This window comes from Mastigoproctus giganteus, chromosome 10 (genome assembly GCF_048544385.1).
Source record: "Mastigoproctus giganteus isolate SK-2022 chromosome 10, ASM4854438v1, whole genome shotgun sequence".
NCBI classification, from domain to species: Eukaryota; Metazoa; Arthropoda; class Arachnida; order Uropygi; family Thelyphonidae; genus Mastigoproctus; species Mastigoproctus giganteus.
In genome coordinates, this window is record NC_143584.1 from 54,780,589 (window position 1) to 54,799,161 (window position 18,573).

At 40.3% G+C, this 18,573-nt stretch overlaps 1 protein-coding gene across 2 annotated transcripts in view; it reads right to left on the minus strand.

Moving 5' to 3' along the window:
* Positions 1–18,573, minus strand: part of LOC150079036 (serine/threonine-protein kinase Nek8-like) — a 266,092-nt gene that overhangs the window by 142,645 nt on the left and 104,874 nt on the right. For both annotated transcript variants that reach the window (XM_090384054.1, XM_090384055.1), the window contains exon 8: positions 2,306–2,382. In XM_090384054.1, coding sequence (XP_090240180.1) covers positions 2,306–2,382 — 77 coding nt within the window. The remainder of the gene's footprint in view (positions 1–2,305; positions 2,383–18,573) is intronic.

Consider the following 18,573-nt stretch of genomic DNA (forward strand, 5'->3'; position numbering starts at 1 on the left):
ACAAACAACACCATTGATGTCGCCTGTGCACCTCCCTATAAGCACTGAACACTATTTTTTAAGCAAAAATCACAGAAGCCATACTTTTAAGAAAATACTGTAAGAGACGGATGCTGAAATAGATGACTATGGTGCTGGCTGGCTGGCCAAATAGAACAGAAAAAGATAGCATGGGACAGTTACAGAGCAATGAAAAGTGCTGAAGTCTACAACAGGTACAAGCTGATCTGTAATAGTACCACAAATAATGTTAGGGAGGCCAAGGCTGGGTAAGAGAAAGCACTGGCTAAGAGAGAAAAGAGTGGGGACAAGGAATTTTTCATGTATGTGAATACAACAAAGAAGAAAGCTAATCAGACTAGACAGTTTTGCTTTGCAGGTGTGAGAAAGTCTTAGATAACAAAGCTGATATTGAGGATGAACTGAATAGGTACTTTGCATCAGTCTTTACTGAAGAAAAACCCTTCATGGCAAGAAGAGGCTGTACGAGTGAGGCTGAGTCTTTGAAATTAGTGATGTCGTAATTACAGATGATTTTTTTATTAGAAAAACATTTGAGCATAAGGGCAACTATGGTTCCCAGAGTTGACGGCAATTACCCTGTAGTCTTGTAGCGTGAGGGAGTGTATTGAACTATTGAGGTTAATTATGAGGGAATTTGGGACTCATGGGAGATTACTTTGAATTGGAGAAGTGCCAATATATTGCCAATACATAAAAGCAGTTCTAAGAATGAAGCTGGTAACTGCTAACCAGTTAGTCTGACTTTGGTGGTAGGAAAAATCTTAGAGGCAATGATTAAGAGTGCAATCCAGGGACATTTAGATAGATATAGCATTCTGAAAGACACAACATAGTTTTGTTAGGGAAAAAATCATCTGAATGGGCTGAGCGACCTTAGTAGGCTTTGTCGACATGGTTACTCATGAGCTGGATTTAGGGAACAATTTTGACGTAGTTTATTTGCATTTTAGCAAAGCATTTTATTCAGTCCCTAAAAAGAGATTACTGTATAAGCTTGAACAGGCTGAGATTACAGGTAAGATTCTAAGATGGATTGCTGGGTGACTGCAGGGCCAAAGGCATAGGGTTGTGATTAATGGATATTCTTCAGATTGGTGCAATGTCAGGAATGAGGTCCCTCAAGGATCACTTCTTGAAACAGTGTAGTTTCTTATTTTCATAAATGACATCAACAAAAGAATAGCAGTCATGATGTTAAAATTTGCACATGACAAAGATTGGTTAGAGTCATTAATGATCGGTGCCAAGCAACACTCCTTCAGGATGACTTGAACAGACTTCAAAGATGGTCAGAGAAGTGGCAGCTATGTTTTAATGCTGCTAAATGCAAGGTCTTACACTTGGGGAGGAAAGGGATCTGGGAGTTACAATATGGTAACAAAGCTGATATTTTTCTGGACAGTGTAAGCAGGCAGCCAGGAAAGCCCATATTGATGATTTATTGAATGTTATCCAGTAGAGATAGGGAGGTCATAATCCCATTGTATAAGACAATTGTAAGATCATATTTGGAATACTGTGTTCAAGTATAGAGACTTCATCTGAAAAAAGATATTGAGCTTCTTGAAAGAGTCCAATGACAGGCAACTCAAATGGTGAGATCATCAGAATGACAACGGTATGAGGAAAGACTCCGATTATGTGAGCTACAGAGCTTGGCAGCCAGGCAACTCAGAGGTGACTGGATTAAGATTTATAAGGCTCTGAGAGGGATTTGTAAAATAAATGAAGGGGATATAAATTCAAATTACAGAGGTAAAGGTTTAGATTAGATTGTAGGAAGTTTTCTTTTACCCAGCGAGTCATTGATTTTCTGTAACAAGTTGTCCTCGCAGGTAGTTGGGGTTGACAGTTTGAATAAATTCAAAGGTCAACTGGATAGTTACTTGTGTGAGGAGGGAAGCATATAATTTTTTTAAAATTTACTTGTTTATTTTTATTTATTTTTTGCCAGTGCAGCGAAAGCCTTTGGCTTCCTTGCACTATATGCAAATACTATTACTATAAGCTCTTCAGAATTCAAAATTTTCATTTTAATTTCCTTGCATCGTGTGCATGAAAAGAGACAAACATCCCTTCTGGCTGTATCATGTCCCTCTAGCAAGTACAAATCAAATAGCAACAAGTAGAGCACTACATAAAACCCTGATTCAAAAGAGAACTGCCAATAGCAGTTCTCTTCAGAGCCAAAGCGTTCTTGCTACCCTGAAGTTTTTGCTTTGCTGCTGTAGTATGAATATGCCTGCTAATAGAATAAGAATGAACAAAACTAACACTTTACCTTGCTTGACAAGATCTTTACAGTGTACAGGAGAACTGTGAACTGATGTATATGATTCAGACGCCAGTCTTTTTGGGCTAGAAAAATAATGTCGTAACAAATGAAAAAAACAAAAAAAAATATATATATATATATATATATACACACACACACATATACAGGGTGTCTCAAAAATACACAGCATAACTTCTGGAATAAGTTCCTCATATGTAGACAATAAAAATATTTTATATCAACATAGTTCCAGAAATGCTTGGTTCCCGAGTTATTAACCAGAATGTCTTATCTGGGGCGCCTCCATAGCCAGGTGGGAAGGAGCAGCAGTGTGTAACACATGCTTCTTGATTAGACCGGGGTTCGAGCCCGTCACCACCAAATACGGAGGATGCGGAAAGGTCAGGGAATGACCGCCGCATATCCTGGAGCAATATGGTCTTAGTTGCTAATGCTCCTAAAAGCCAAATAACAAACAATGTCTTATCTCCCGCAGGTGATTTCCTTCATCGCAAAGTACTGACAGAATCTGGTGATTTTCCATTCCGACCATGTACTCAAATCAGGAGCAAGCGGATATGCACTTTATGTACGGTTTGGTGGATGGCAATGCTCTGGAGGCTTGTTGTTTGTACCATGAAAGGTTCCCAGAGCGAAGATGTCCATACAGGAAAATGTTTGAGGTATCCATCGGCACCTTTGTAAACATGGGATCTTTACACCTCGTGCTGCCAACAGAGGACGACCAAGATCTACGACTCCTGAAGTAGAGGAGGAGATTTTGGATGTTGTGCATGCCACTCCTGGAATCGGCACACGCAGAATAGCATTGCAACTGGCTGTTCAACGTTCGACTATTTGGAGAGTGTTGTGAGAACACCAACTGTATCCTTACCATCTGCAATGGGTACAGGCCTTGTCATCAGCAGATTACCCTGTGCAAGTTATGTTCTGCCAGTGGTTCTTGTAGCAGTGTGGTACAACTCCTCACTTTCCTGCCTTAGTGATATTCACAGATGAAGCACAGTTCACACGAGACAGAATCCAAAACTTTCACAATCAGCATGTATGTATGGGCTGAGGAAAACCCACATGCAATTCTTCCATCACATCACCAACAGCGGTACAGCCTCAACATCTGGGCAGGTGTTTTTGGTGATAAGTTATTTGAGCCCCATGTACTTCCAAACAAACTCACAGGGCAGGCGTACAGAAACTTTCTGGAAAACAACATGCCTGATTTCTTGGACGACGCACCACTGATCATTCGTCAACAAGCACACTTCATGCACAATGGCGCTCCCACACATTGCAGCCACCTAGCCCGCAATTACCTGAATCGAAGGTTTCCTGGTCGGTTGATAGGTAGAGGTGGACCAACTGCCTGGCCTCCACACTCACTGATTTAAGCCCACTAGATTTCTTCTTGTGGGACCATTTAAAGTCATTGGTGTATTCAACTCCGGTAGCTGATGTGGAAACTCTCCACAATCGAATTGTGGCAGGTTGTGAGACAATACGAAACATGCCAGGAATTTGACATTGTCTTCTTGAGTCCATGAGAGCCGTCGATTCAGGCAGAAAGTGGATATTCTGAACAATTATTATAAGGTGATGTGAACAGTTAAGTGTCATAGACAGGCCTTCAAAACTCGGAAACCAACCATTTCCGGAACTATGTTGATATAAAATATTTTTATTGTCTACATATGAGGAACTCATTCCTGAAGTTATGCCATGTATTTTTGAGACATCCTGTGTGTGTGTGTGTGGAGAGAGAAAGTTTATTTTATATAAAAAGTTACAAGATAGCCTCATTTCATTAAATAAAAACATCAAAGATTTATGAAATATGTGACTAATATCATTTAGTAAAAGTTTCCAAGATATGTGTAAGCAATAGAACTTAATACAAAAAAATTAAAAAAGTATGTATTTATTACACCTCTCTTTATATTTAATTATTCATTATAAATTTTATTAACAGACTACCTATTATTTAAAAAGGCAGCAACAATCAACATATACTACTTTGGAAAAATAGGCAAAAGCAACAAAATTTGTTTTAAGAAAAAAAGAAAAGGTCCAAAATCTTTTTTACATGGCTTTGATGATATCTGAGATTATGAGACTGTTAATTTTGGTGTTGCATAACAAATAAGCATACTTACCCCAAAAAAGTAATATAATGTTATATATACCTATAAGGTTGTACCTGTTTACCAAGTAGCAGTTTCTGTGATCATCACCTCAGAGCTGGGAGGCTGATTTGAGGTTTAACTATCATAAATTTATAAGTTGCCATTCCATACATTTTTGTTATTTCTCATTTTTCTCACTGGGCTACACTGATGTGTCCCTGGTATCACACCAATGAGATGAGAATAATCATCAAAATATCTGTTTGGGAAGGGCAATAACATTATAATTCCCTTTTTCAGGAAATGTTACTAACTGTATTGTAGCCCCAAAGCAACTTGTGGTAATCTCACAATGTGAGAGATGAAAACTATGTAACAAATACCCTAAGAGGCAAACTTATGTACATAAGGCTCCCCACTTGTATGGCAGGTTAGGTTCCAGACCCCCTGCCAAAAAGCAAAAATCGCCAAAAAGTGGAACAGCTTTCTTTCACTTGCAAATGCATATAAAAACCTAATAACATGTTTACAATATCATATCCTGTAAACAGACTGAAATCACTGACAATAAAATGGCACCTGATACCCTTCTTGGACTCGGCTGCTGAATGCATCAAGCTGTTTGTTTGTTATTTGATTTTTAGGAGCATTAGCAACTAAGGCCATACTGCTCTGGGAAATGTGGTGGTCATTCCCTGACCTTTCCGCATCCTCCGTATTTGGTGGTGACGGGCTCGAACCCCGGTCTAATCAAGAAGCGTGTGCTACGCACTGCTGCTCCTTCCCACCTGGCTACGGAGGCGCCAATGCATTGGGACAAGCACCGAACATAATGAATATGGATGCAATTGAAAACCGCAGCATTAGCGGAACACCAAGAAGTGGAATGCCGAAAAGAGGGACCCATTGTACACTTCTCTGGGGAAAAGAGGCAAAAGAACACAGCAGCTATTCTAAAATATACATGAAGTTTCCAATACCTTAAATTTTCTGAATAGCGTCTTTTATTCTTAGTCATCACCAAATAATGACTTCAGACAATAATACAGTACAGAACTAAGTTTCCAAAAGGGAAATTTTTATCTCAGTAAAAGATTTTCTTCACTTCTGGGCCTTTACAAAGGGGAAGGCTCTTTGTAAATTTATAGTTACAGAGTTTATTTTTTTCTTCTTTTTTTTTTGTTTTTAGCAGCCAAAGCAGTCCATTAAAATGCCCAATTGTTTTTGCTTACCATACTTACAATCCAGCAGCATATTATATGCATTCCATTGGCTAATTTCAGTTATATCTATGAGTAAGAGCAACAGCAGAATACCATTATCTGTTCATAGATATAAAAATAGTGTTTTTACAATGTAGTCTCAAAAATTAATGTAGTAGTAATATGTTTGCTATACATAGCTGCAACTTCTGACTTTCAAAAAGCTGGAAAATGAGTAACTATAAGAAGAATTAAAACAGGTAATTTTTTTCGGTCAAAATATGTAAAAAAAAAAATTACTTTTTCCTCCCCAAAATGCAGGAGTTCTCTAAAAACATTTTTTTTATTAATTCACACAGTTTACATACATTCATATATATACAAAACTTACATAGAAGATTTATATACAATTATATATACATTTCCATTCACATCATCTAGGGGGGTGAGTGCATGCACGTGTGTGTGTGTGTGTGTGTGTGTGTGTGTGTGTGTGTGTGTGTGTGTGTGTGTGTGCACGCGCGCGCGCACACATGTCATGGTCTAGCTCCAAAGCAATAGCCCATCTCCACCTTTGTTCTTTGTGATAGTGTAGAAATTCTAGGCCACTTCACCACCAGGGAACAGTCAACACCTGGGCAGCTGCCGCCTGGTTCTGTGCCCAGGCATGATGTAAAGTCCACACTGCACCAGTGTGGTCTTTAATCCACTCAACTGTTTACCAGTGTGGTATGCTTTCAAACATTAACTTACCTAGGATTTTTCCATCTCTGGATTTCTGTTTCATTTGTCTAACATCAAATGATTATGACTGCTTCCTCCAAATTTCAGAGATAATAAAGCACCCTCTGGTAAATAATGCTTTACAGGCATCCAGCAGGTCTAAAGACAGCTATAAGATCAAAAAACCATATACACAAATCACTTCATAACAGCTTTTCAACATTCCGGGGATCAATTACAGTGGGCTGTGCACCAGGCAAGTTGATGCTGCAATGTTTGGTTTGGGTACTGCAACACTTCCATAAAAACTGATGCTATGCAGCTCCCTATTATGTTGTCCTTGTAGTAATATCAGTTCCTGTGCCCTACCTGAACTGCTGGTTGACAGTACTCAATGAAAAAATGCCAGGATCTACCATTCTTCTGAACACCATCCACTCCTGCAGTCTATCCAAACATCATCCAGCTAGGGTAGTACCAGTGCTTTCTTTGTAAAAAAAATAGGTGCCGGTTGCTTCTTTACTATCAGGAAAAATTGAAAATTAAAAGGATATGAAAAGTACACTTAAAATTTTTTTTTTTCCTGATAGTTACTTTCGTAGTAATGTTTTTGGAATAAGAACAACAAATTTAGTATATTAACACAGTTTATTAAGTATAAATTTATTATTCAAGTATATAAAGAAAAATAAGTAAAATGTGAATAAAATAAGTAAATAAATCGGTCAACTACTGAGTGCCGGGCACTCAGGATGACACGAATTGTCGTTAGTGTAGTATCTCAAATAGAGAGCTTTATGTAACTGAAAAAAAGTTTCTAGTACCCCAGCTTGGCCTAAAACTTAGGAAATAACAAAAACGTTGTCTATTTGAGTCTTTCCAGTTGTTGTGAATACCAAGAGTGGGAGAAGAGACTCAGACTTCTTCCTGCAGAAGCGATTAAAGTCTTGGGGGAGAAGCGACTGGCAGGTGAGGGCCCTGCAAGACTCTGCACAAGTGCCTCCCCACCACCGCCACCTCAACACTGGCTCTCTGAGTACCTCCTTGCCGGGACAACCTCAGCTTTGAAAATTGTTAAAAATTATTTCTTGTCGCAAAATTTATAAATGATCTTTATAGAATTATTAACTAACTATTTAGCAACCGTTTTGCCACTAAAAGGAGAGTTACTTAGTAAAAAGAAGCATGCTCTTGAAGTTCAATAAATTGAAGTGCAACAAAAAAAAAGATTTTGAACTAATTTTAACACAAAAATAAATGATAGATTTCAATCGCAATAGCTTTCCTTTGATAAGCATCGAATAACGCATAGTTAATGTGATTTTTAAAATTTTAGCTCCATTAGCGACGGAAATAGAGGGGGGACACGAAAATTACTTACATTTTCCTGTCTGATGCCACCATTTAAGGAACTTAGATATGAAATTTTCTGAGCAGTGCACACAGACTGCCAGAGCAGCACATGGGGGTTTTGTCAATGATATATAGGAATTTTTCTAGCAAAGATAAGGAGATGATTATACCTTTCTATAAAGCAATGGTCAGTCCACATCTTGTGTACTGCATACATGTCTGGAGCCCTCATTTTAGGAAGTATGTAGAGCTGCTGGAATGAGTACAAAGAAGAGCAATGAGATTGGTGAGGAGGAACAAAAGGTTGCTCTTACCAAGAAAAGCTTATTAAGCTCTGCAAATTGAGGAGTGTGGAAACTAGGCACCTGTGATGCAATCTGATTGAGGTGTATAAGGCCTTTAATGGTTTGAGCAAGCTCAATGCTGATGGAATTCTTCCTCTTGCTCAGATTATGCACTTGAAGGGGCATAAATTCAAATTGAGGAAAGACAGTATAGAATAGATGTGCGGAAATTTGCCTTTAGCCAGCGGGTGGTCGATTGATGGAACAAACTTCCATCTGTAGCTATAGAAGTTGTTGCTTACATAAATTCAAGGGCGCCTCCGTAGCCAGTTGGGCAGGAGCAGCAGCGCATAGCACATGCTTCTTGATTAGACCGGGGTTCGAGCCCATGACCACCAAATATGGAGGATGCGGAAAGGTCAGGGAATGACCACTGCATATCCCCGGAGCAATATGGCCGTAGTTGCTAATGCTCCTAAAAACCAAAAATAACAACATATAATAACATAAATTCAAGAAAGAACTGGACAAACTTTTGGAGCAAATGGATGGGTGAAATGGGAAGGGTTTTTTTTTTTTTTTTGTGTGTTTGCTGATGCTCTATAAACTTGCTTTCTTGTATCATGTGCCTCTACTAATGAATAGTAATGAATAATTTATCAAATGAAAACACTTTTTTTATGTGGATATTTGCAAATAGCAAAATTTTTTAAGTAGTAATAATCACAAGTATAGGATCCTTATAATTAAGATATCTCTATTCAGAGCTCTCTGAAGCATGACAATGGAATCTGGTTTAAATATAACCAAAAGCCTAGAATGGCAGGGGGAGTTCACATATTCCCCACCAGTGGCAGAAACTGCACCATTGTCTTAAGAAAGAAAAAAAGTGTTGCTGATGGACGCCATTACAAAATAGAGTATCTATGTTTCTGTTATGGTTTTTTTTTTTTTCGCACATTGGTGACTATCGTACCACTGGATATTATGTCTGTACAAATTTGCCCTACTCCCTCCACCTAAGAAAAAGAAAGTGTTTGTAAACATATGTTCCATGCATATCCCAGTGCTTTCAATAGCCGATGGTAGCATGTTAGAAGGAATGGCAGTCACACAGTGAGTGATCTACCCTTCCAGTCAATGAGAGTAAATACTGCATCATGGTATATGGATGCTCTTTAGGTACTCCCACAACCTGAAATCATAAGGGAATAAGGTCAAATGAATGGGGGTGGTCAGTATGTTGGCTAGTATTGACTGATTTTTTTTTTTTTTTAATTCCATGAAATACCTTCAGGACAGGCCTTGCATATGTTGAACAATGTGTGTCATGCATCCTGCATAAACACCATGGATTCCAGGCATTCCCACTTAGAGCTCATAAATGATTGTTTTCCAGCATGTTCTGATAACTCTGATATAATATAGTTCTTGGGTCTTCCAGGCTGAATGTCCTCAAAGAAGAACAGTCCAATTGAGAAAGAAAGAAGGAAACTGTTGTTTTGTTGGCACATCAGCAAATTAGGCCATACTACACCACTGTGTATTATAAGTCTGTACAAGTGTAAATTCCTGGGCTGATTTGCATGTTGTGTGTGTGTGTGTGTGTGTGTGTGTGTGTGTGTGTGTGTGTGTGTGTGTGTGTGTGTGTGTGTGTGTGTTGAAAAATCTGGAATAACTCATGCAATTATAATTTTGCTCCCTCTACCTGAGATCAGTTAACCAGTCATGAATTAAGGGGACTTTAGAAATCACTCTAGTCTGTGGCCAGACTCAACCTGCACCTCTACAAATGAGTGACAATTGACAACCATGTATTATAAGAGGGAAAAAATAAGCTGGTGATTCGTATGAAACAGTTACCTTTGGGCAGCATGGCAGAACTGTACTATACAGGGAGTTTTCTATTACCAATCATGTGGCAATTATTTATATTCAAATTCCACTTCAAAGTGAAGTGGGCTTTATCTCAGAGCACCTTCCATGCTACTTGTCCACCTGCAAGCATATCAGGATTGTGAGGGGAGGTCTGCCTTTCTGTTCTCCGTACCACCTGCATCAGTATTTGCTATTCTCTAATACCAAAGCACTTTCTATAACATATTTCATACTGTGGAAAGCAGACATGTCCAACTGCTGTGCAATGGAGTGAGCACCAATCTGGCCTGTGAGTTGCTGTGCTGAGCACTCCTCACTAGGTGCACTACAGCCATTGTAGCTGATGCACCAGTAAATGTTAAAACAAAGAAGCTGGTTGGTTGTTGTAGGATTTTAGGTGCATCAGCAACTTATGCCACATTATCCATATGGCATAGGTTGTCTGTAAATTGCATGCATTCTGTGGTTGATTTGCCATTTGCTGGACAAAATATCTGAGTTCCTGGGGAGAAAAATCATACAACCCTCACCTGAGACCAACTAACTCAGCCACATTGTGAAAATGACCCATAAAAAGGAACAAAATTGAGGGGCCCATCAAGCTCTAAGCTGCCCACATCAACGCCAGAGCATGCACTTGGTCATCGCGCAACACAGCGGCAACCCCCAAGGCAGAATGCACTGGTCCCAAAGGAACTAGTAGTTGTTGGTGACTCTATTGTCAGGGAAACGGGGAACATGCTTTGTAAAAAGGATAGGTGGAACAGGACCAGGGTATGTCTGCCAGGGGCAAAGGTTGATGACGTAGAGCAGATATCATCTTTTAAGGGCACAAAAGGTGATATAGTTGTACACGTTGGCACTAATGATATCAAGAGTAGGAGACCGGCAGAATTGCTTAACAAGTACAGGTCACTGTTGAAAAAAAGGCGTGAAATAGGGTTGAATTTGAAAGTGTCTGCAATTCTGCCCAGACACGATAGGAGGGAGTATATGATGAGAGCGTTGTCGATCAATTCAGCCCTAGAAAGATTGTGCAGGGCTCAAGGGGTAGAATTTTTTTCAGCCTGGACTGTACTTGTTAACAGCAGAGATTGCTTCTACAGGGATGGGATACACTTAAATAGAAAGGGTGCCAGAATATTTGCTGATGCTATCGAAGCAGTGTTAGGTGGGTCGGAAAACTGCTAGCTTGGGGGGGGAGACAAAGACGAATAGATTAACAGTAGCCACCGGCAGAGGTGAAAGAGATTCTTGCACTGCTTCTATTGGAATGAGCAGAAGCCTGAAAAACAAGATGCAGGATATTTCAGAGACTGCTGGGAGTCATTGCGGTACAAGTAAACACATGGGTTGTGTTAGGGTAGCTAAGAATAGAAATAGGTGCATGTATACTTGCGTGTACACCAATGCCAGGAGTTTAGTATATAAATTTGATGAATTTGAGGTATTGCTCAAAACATCAAAGGCAGATATTGGGATATCAGAGACGTGGTGTCTCACAGATATAAGGAATGCAGAACTGGAATTTGGGGTGTACAACGTCTACAGAAAGGATAGACTGGATAGGAAGGGAGGAGGGGTTATGCTATTAGTTAAGAAATACATAAAATCCAAGGAAGTGAAGCCAGTGGACATCGCTGGACAGTGCAGTGTCGAGTCAGTTTGGTGTGACATAAGCATTGGGAGATCAAAATTGAGAGTAGGAGTGTGCTACAGGCCTAATGACTCTGATGAGTATAATAAGAAACTGTACAGGGAAATAGAGTGGGCCAGTAAATCAGAGAGTCTTATAATGGGAGATTTTAATTTCCCAGATATTGACTGGAATTTGGGGGCTGGTCACTAACACACTAGCAAGGCTTTTGTGGATTTATTGGATGATTGTTTTGTACATCAGCACGTTCGGGAGGCAACTAGAGGGAGGAATACTCTTGATTTGATTATCAGCAGTGATTCTTCATGCATTAAGAATCTGCAGATAAATGAACCACTAGGTGGCAGTGATCACAGTGTGCTGAAGTGTGATTTACTCAAAGAGGTAACTACCATTAGGGGTAAAGGGAAGGGTTATTGCTTTCGTAAAGGCGACTACGATGGACTGAGACAGTATTTAAATTCTATACAGTGGGACCGACTGATCATGTTACCAACAGCAAATGCAAAATGGGAAGCATTCAAAGAACTTATCTTAGAAGCTACTAGGCTTTACATACCAACCAAGAAATACTGTTCAAGGTTTAGGCCTAAATGGATGTCAGATGAACTGATGAGGCATATGGCAGAGAAGAAACATGCATGGGATACATACAAATACAAATTAACACATGACACAGAAGCCTATGATAGATACAAGTTGATCTGTAACCAAGTTACAAAGGAGGTTAGGCAGGCGAAGGCAGATTACGAGAAATCTTTGGCAAGGGATGCAAAGAAAAACAGCAAAGAGTTCTTTACTTATGTAAACTCTAGAAGGAAGGGGATGAATCAGATTGGACCACTTGATATCGATGGGTCAACTGTTGATGATCCTGCTCAGGTAGCTAACAAACTAAATGAATATTTTGCATCGACATTCACACATGAGGAATTATTTAGCGAGGGGAAAGCCAGAGGTGTATTCAACTCTAGCAGTAAGCTAGAGAATCTTGTAATAACTGAGAGTAAAGTGGAAGAGAAATTGTTGAAGATAAACACAAGAAAGGCACCCGGGGTGGATGGGATCTATCCAGTTATATTAAAGGAGGCAGCAGAGGAAGTAAGCAAACCCTTAGCCATAATTATGAGAGCTTCCTTGGACTCAGGGGAGGTACCCACAGACTGGAGATGTGCAAATGTGACCCCAATTCACAAAGGAGGATCAAAGGCTGACACAAGTAATTATAGACCTGTGAGCTTAACTTCTGTTCCAGGAAAATTAATGGAGGCACTAGTTAAAGAAGCACTGCAGGATCATTTAGACAAGACTTCAGTTATAGCTCGGACACAGGATGGTTTTGTTAAGGGGATTTGTGTTATGCAGTCACAAAGGAACTGGATGCAGGGAATAACTTTGATATTATATACTTGGATCTTAGAAAAGCTTTTGATACTGTTGCACATGGAAGACTGCTGCGCAAATTGGAGCAGTGTGACATTGGAGGCAAATTGCTGCTGTGGATAAAGGGGTGGCTGAGGGGAAGAAGACAGAGAGTGGTAATCAATGGACACTGCTGATCGTGGACTAATGTTATTAGTGGAGTCCCTCGGGTCTCAGTGTTGGGTCCATTATTGTTTTCTGTATTTATAAATGATATTGATCATGGTATATCAAGCTTAATGTCCAAGTTTGCAGACGATACAAAGGTAGGCAGGGTTGTCAAGGACACTACTGACACTATGCTGCTGCAATAGGATCTGGAAAGGTTGAGCAGATGGGCTGAGAGGTGGCAAATGAAGTTTAACATTGACAAATGTAAAGTACTACATATGGGAAACGGCAACCCCAGAGCAACGTATCAACTCTGTGGTACTACACTGACAGTGGTAGAGAATGAAAGGGACCTGGGGGTGGTTGTGTAGGCAGATATGAAGTTCTCTGAGCAGTGCAGACGGGCTGCAAGAGTAGCTCATGGTGTATTGTCAATGATATATAGGAATTTTTCTAGCAGGGATAAGGAGGTGATTATTCCCTTGTATAAGGCAATGGTCAGGCCACACCTAGAGTACTGTATACAGGTCTGGAGGCCTCATTTCAAGAAGGATGTAGAGCTGCTGGAACAAGTATAGAGAAGGGCACCAAGATTAGTGAATGGAACAAAGGGGTGCTCTTACGAAGAAAGGCTTAAGTTTTGCAAATTACAGTGTCTGGAGACTAGGGACCAGCGAGGTGATCTGATAGAGGTGTATAAAGCCTTGAATGGTTTGAGCATGCTCAATGCTGATGGGATTCTTCCTCTCGTTCAGAATAATCACCTGAGAGGGCATAAATTCAAATTGAGGAAAGACAGATGTAGGATAGACGTGCGGAAATTTGCCTTTAGCCAGCGGGTGGTTGGTTGGTGGAACAGACTTCCACCCCTTGTCGTGGAAGTTGATAGCCTAAATAAGTTTAAGGCTCAGCTGGACAGGTATTTTGAACGAACAGAGGGGTGAAGTGGAAGTGGTTTCCTTTTTTTATTTTTTATTTTTTTTTTTTTTTGGCTGATGCTGCATAAGCTTGCTTTCTTGCATCAAATGCCTCTACTAATGCTAAACTCCAAGCAGCATTGATGGAATTCAAACCCAGCTGTTTGTCACCCAGTATGGGGAGATGGAGAATGATACCAACTGTCCTACTCATGAGGGCAAACAAAGAAGCACTCCTTCACACATGGTTCATTCATAGCTTTCTGCCCTTAGGCACATACACTTCTCCCTGTTTCTTCAAATTTCTTTCATAAACAGGACATGTGATATTAACCTTTCCCAATGTTTTTCTGACACTGCATTGTTACTGTTTAGGTGGAACAGTTTCACCTAGGAGTGTGTGACTTTATAAAGAGATCATGCTGCTTACTGATCTTGTGAATTTCTCCTATGCTCTTAAATGCACCTGCACAACTGCAATATACAAAATATGTCAGATGCAGAATTATTTCTGCTGCTGATTTTTTTTTTTTTTTTTTTTTTTATGAGAACCCCAAACACGAGAGGTATTAAACCTATAGTACTTAGTACCGTGCTTGGGTAGGAGGTTCAGAAGACGAAAGAAGATATTTGTTGATATTGGACTTGAACTTCTGTAGATTGTAATTTTCAGGAAATACGTATGAAGGAAGGTTGTTCCAGAAAACGGCAGTTGAGTGAATAAATGAGGAAGATGAAAAGTTGGTTCTGTGGGTTTGAAGTTGGACAGTAAATGGATGTTGGCTGGTGGCGGCACGTGTTCGGACTGTTTTGAAAGAGAGAGCGGGAATTATAGAAGCCAATTCAGAAGAACAGTGCCCATGGAAGTATCTGTAGAAGAGGCATGCAGCAGAAACAGTGCGTCTATGAGACAGCGAGTGGAGAGATTCTGTTAGAGATGAATCATTAATTAACCGAACTGCCCTCCTCTGAATGGAATCAAGAAGCCTGAGAGAGGTTCTGGGGGCACCACCCCAGATGTGGGAACAATATTCCATGGCAGGGCGGATTTGCGATTTATACAGAGTGAGCAGCTGTTTGGGAGAAAAGTAAAAGAGAAAAAGAGAAAACCAAGTTTTTTAGATGCAGAGGAAGCAATATTTGTAATGTGCTTGTGCCAAGAGAGATTAGAAGTCAGGGTAATCCCCAAAAGAGATATATCATTTTGCCTAGAAATCGGAGTGTCACTAAAGATAAGCATAGGAGCAGAAGAATCCTTTTTGCGAGATATAAGACAAGATTGAGTTTTAGAAGGGTTGAAATCAACTAAGTTGTCTTTGCCCCACTGGAGAATTACCTGAAGATCGGCATTTAAGGAATTGGCAGCAGATTTTCGAGAACTTAAAGCTGATTGAGCTGGACAAGGTTTCTCAAAATGGAAAGTTGAATGCAATGTGCTATCATCGGCAAAACTATGGATAGGATTTCCAGTCAATGGAAGAAGGTCATTGATATACAAGAGGAAAAGAGTGGGGGAAAGAACTGAACCTTGGGGGACACCGGCATTAGTGGAGAAGTTAGAAGACAGAGAGCCATCTACCATCACCCTCAGTGAGCGATCAGAGAGAAAACTGGATAACCAATTACTAAAAACAGTTGGCAAACCATAAGATGGAAGCTTGTTTAGAAGACCTTTATGCCAAACACGATCAAAAGCCTTTGAGATGTCAAGAGCAACTACTTGTGTTTCACCGAACCTTTCCATTGAATTAGTCCATAAATGGGTAACATAAGCCAGAATATCACCAGTGGATCGACACTGACGGAATCCATACTGGCGATCGTTGATCAGACGGAAAGTTTCTAGGTAGTTTAAGAGTTGGCGGTTAATTGATTTCTCCATTACTTTAGAAAGAGTAGAAGTAATTGCAATGGGACGATAATTGGATGGGAGGGATTTGTCACCCTTTTTAGGAACTGGCTGGATATGAGCAAATTTCCAAGCAGAAGGAAAAACACCTTTGGAATAAGAAAGTGAAAAAAGGCGGCAAAGAATAGGAGTAAGTTCAGGAGCACAGGTTTTGAGAACAAGTGGAGAAATACCAGCTTTCTTAGCATCAAGATTCATCAAAATCCTTCTGATATCCTTTTGACGGAAGACCACAGGAGGCATTGAATGGAGCGTGTTAGGAATGGTGGGAGGTGTTTTACCAAGATCATTAATACATGAGCTCAGAGAAAAATGGGATGCTAGCAGGTCAGCTTTATCCTTGGCTGAAGTGACAACAGAACCATCTGGTTTGGACAGAGGTGGGAGCAGAGATGGGCAAAAGTTGCGGCCAATAGCTTTGGCAAGAGACCAGAATGCTCGGCTACCATTAGGGCAAGAAGCAAGTTTTCTACTCTTAGCCTGTTCAAACTCTAGTTTGGACTGATTAATAACTGCTTTACAATTGTTGCGAGCTTTGGTGTAGGCAGAAAATGAAACTGAAGAATTAGAAACAAGCCAATTACGATATGCAACGTTCTTCTCTTGGACAGCCTTAGCACATTTATTGGAAAACCAAGGTTTAAATAAAGGACGAGATTTTAAAGTGGAGTGTGGGATAAAGGATTCCATTCCTGCAAGAATAATTTCACTGACACGATCTGAGCAAACGTTGACATCAGAAGTTTTGAAACAGTAATCAGACCAAGGAAAAGAAGAAAAGAAGTCTCGCAGGTCATCCCATTTTGCATTCTTGTAATGCCAAACAATACGAGGTTGGGAATAGCCATGAGATAAAGGTTCCATTGGAGAAGAGGCAATCACCAAGTTGTGATCTGAAGTGCCTAAAGGACCTCTCACTTCAACCTTGTACTTAGAAGGGTTGTTTGTGAGAAAATGATCAAGCGTATTGGCTGTATGATTAGGATTGTCCGGTATTCTTGTAGGTAAATGAACAATCTGTGCTAGGTCATTAGTAATTGCGAAAGCCTCAGCATCTCGACCTGCTGGGTCGGTGTGACTAGAAAACGGAAGCCAGCTGGAGTTGTGAACGTTAAAATCTCCAAGGAAAATTACCTCACTGTTAGGAAAGTTGGACTGGAGAAAGTCAAGTTGCAAAGAGAGGAAGTCAAAGAGCTCCAAGTGATTAGTGGAGTTGGGAGAACGGTAGAGACAACAGATGAATTTGACACAATGAGGTAGAGAGATTTTAAGCCAGAGAAGATCAAAGAGAGGAGATTCCAAATTGCCAAGTCTCTGACAGGGAATATCAGAACGGACATATGCACAAGTACCACCTTTGAGGCGATAGGAATCATACAGCAAATAATTTGGACATCTGAGATGAGCAGTAGTTGAATCAACTGATAACTGAGATTCAGTCAGAAAAAGTACATGGGGTTTGGAAGACTGCAAGTGGAAATGGACATCGTTGAGATTAGAATTGAGACCACGTATATTTGTGAAATGAATTAGGAAGTCCTTGGGAGGTTTAGATCTTTTCGCAGATAAGCTTGCTCTATTATTTTGACAATTCATGGTGTATTCAATAGTAAGAAAAAGTGGGTGGGACATGCTGTATGAAGTAAGGAAATTTTTGGATATGGCGTACATGTGGTAAGAATATACCCATATCCTTGACATAACGTGGCCTCGACAATGCTCCCCGCATACACACTACTCGGACTCCCTCCAGTCACTATCTGGCAGAGTAGAGGTAGCAAGATTATACACTAGCTGATCCGGAAGCTTCCTAGAGAGTTACCAATAGGTTCAGTCCAGTGTACTAACTAGCGGCCGGCCTGCGAACACCGTTTTAGAGCTGTACCCTCGAAATGTAAGGAATATTGGATCTCGCCACGACATTCATCATAACCTCAAAAATCATCAATCATACTGCATGATGGAAGAGATAGGGAAGGGTTGGCCGGAACTTAGCTCTAGAGACTAAACATGGGTTCCACCACTTCAAGCCTCCAATAAGCAAAGTGGTGGTATTTCACCGGTTGATGAGAGTCATCTACCACCTAGTACTGCCTGGTAACATAGAGGGGCGGCGATCCTCCATGTGGTGTGGGCGCCACACCTCGACCCCTGCTTACGTTGGTTCACACCTGGGTGGTCACCCACCATGTACTTGTGCATGAAGGTTATACCCAGGATTACTAACAGTCCCACCATCGTGAAGGTGCAAGCAGAGGATTTGGCTGTCATAGACCGTCCGGACTTCGCCGAAATTGGGTCCACTTTGACTTGAGTGTCACCCGAATGTCAGTTCCATCAGCGTTTTAGACTCACAGGTAGCAAGAACAGCTTGTCTGGCATATCTGAGAGAATGTCTGTGACAGCCTCAAGGACCAAATGGGAGATATATGAATTAATTTTTGTCCCCCCCCAAATTCCCTTCCATGCTCTGGACTATTATCATTACACTAAATTTTCCTTCATTCTGACCATTAAGTGGAATTCCAAACAGCTCTGAATAAGGATGCTTTAATTATAAAGAACACACATATAGGACCAAAGTGTTTTAGCACAATTTTTTGAGATATGGTGGTAAAGTACATCTGTCTACATTTCATCATTGAATGGCAGATTTTTAACAAAATAATTTTGAACT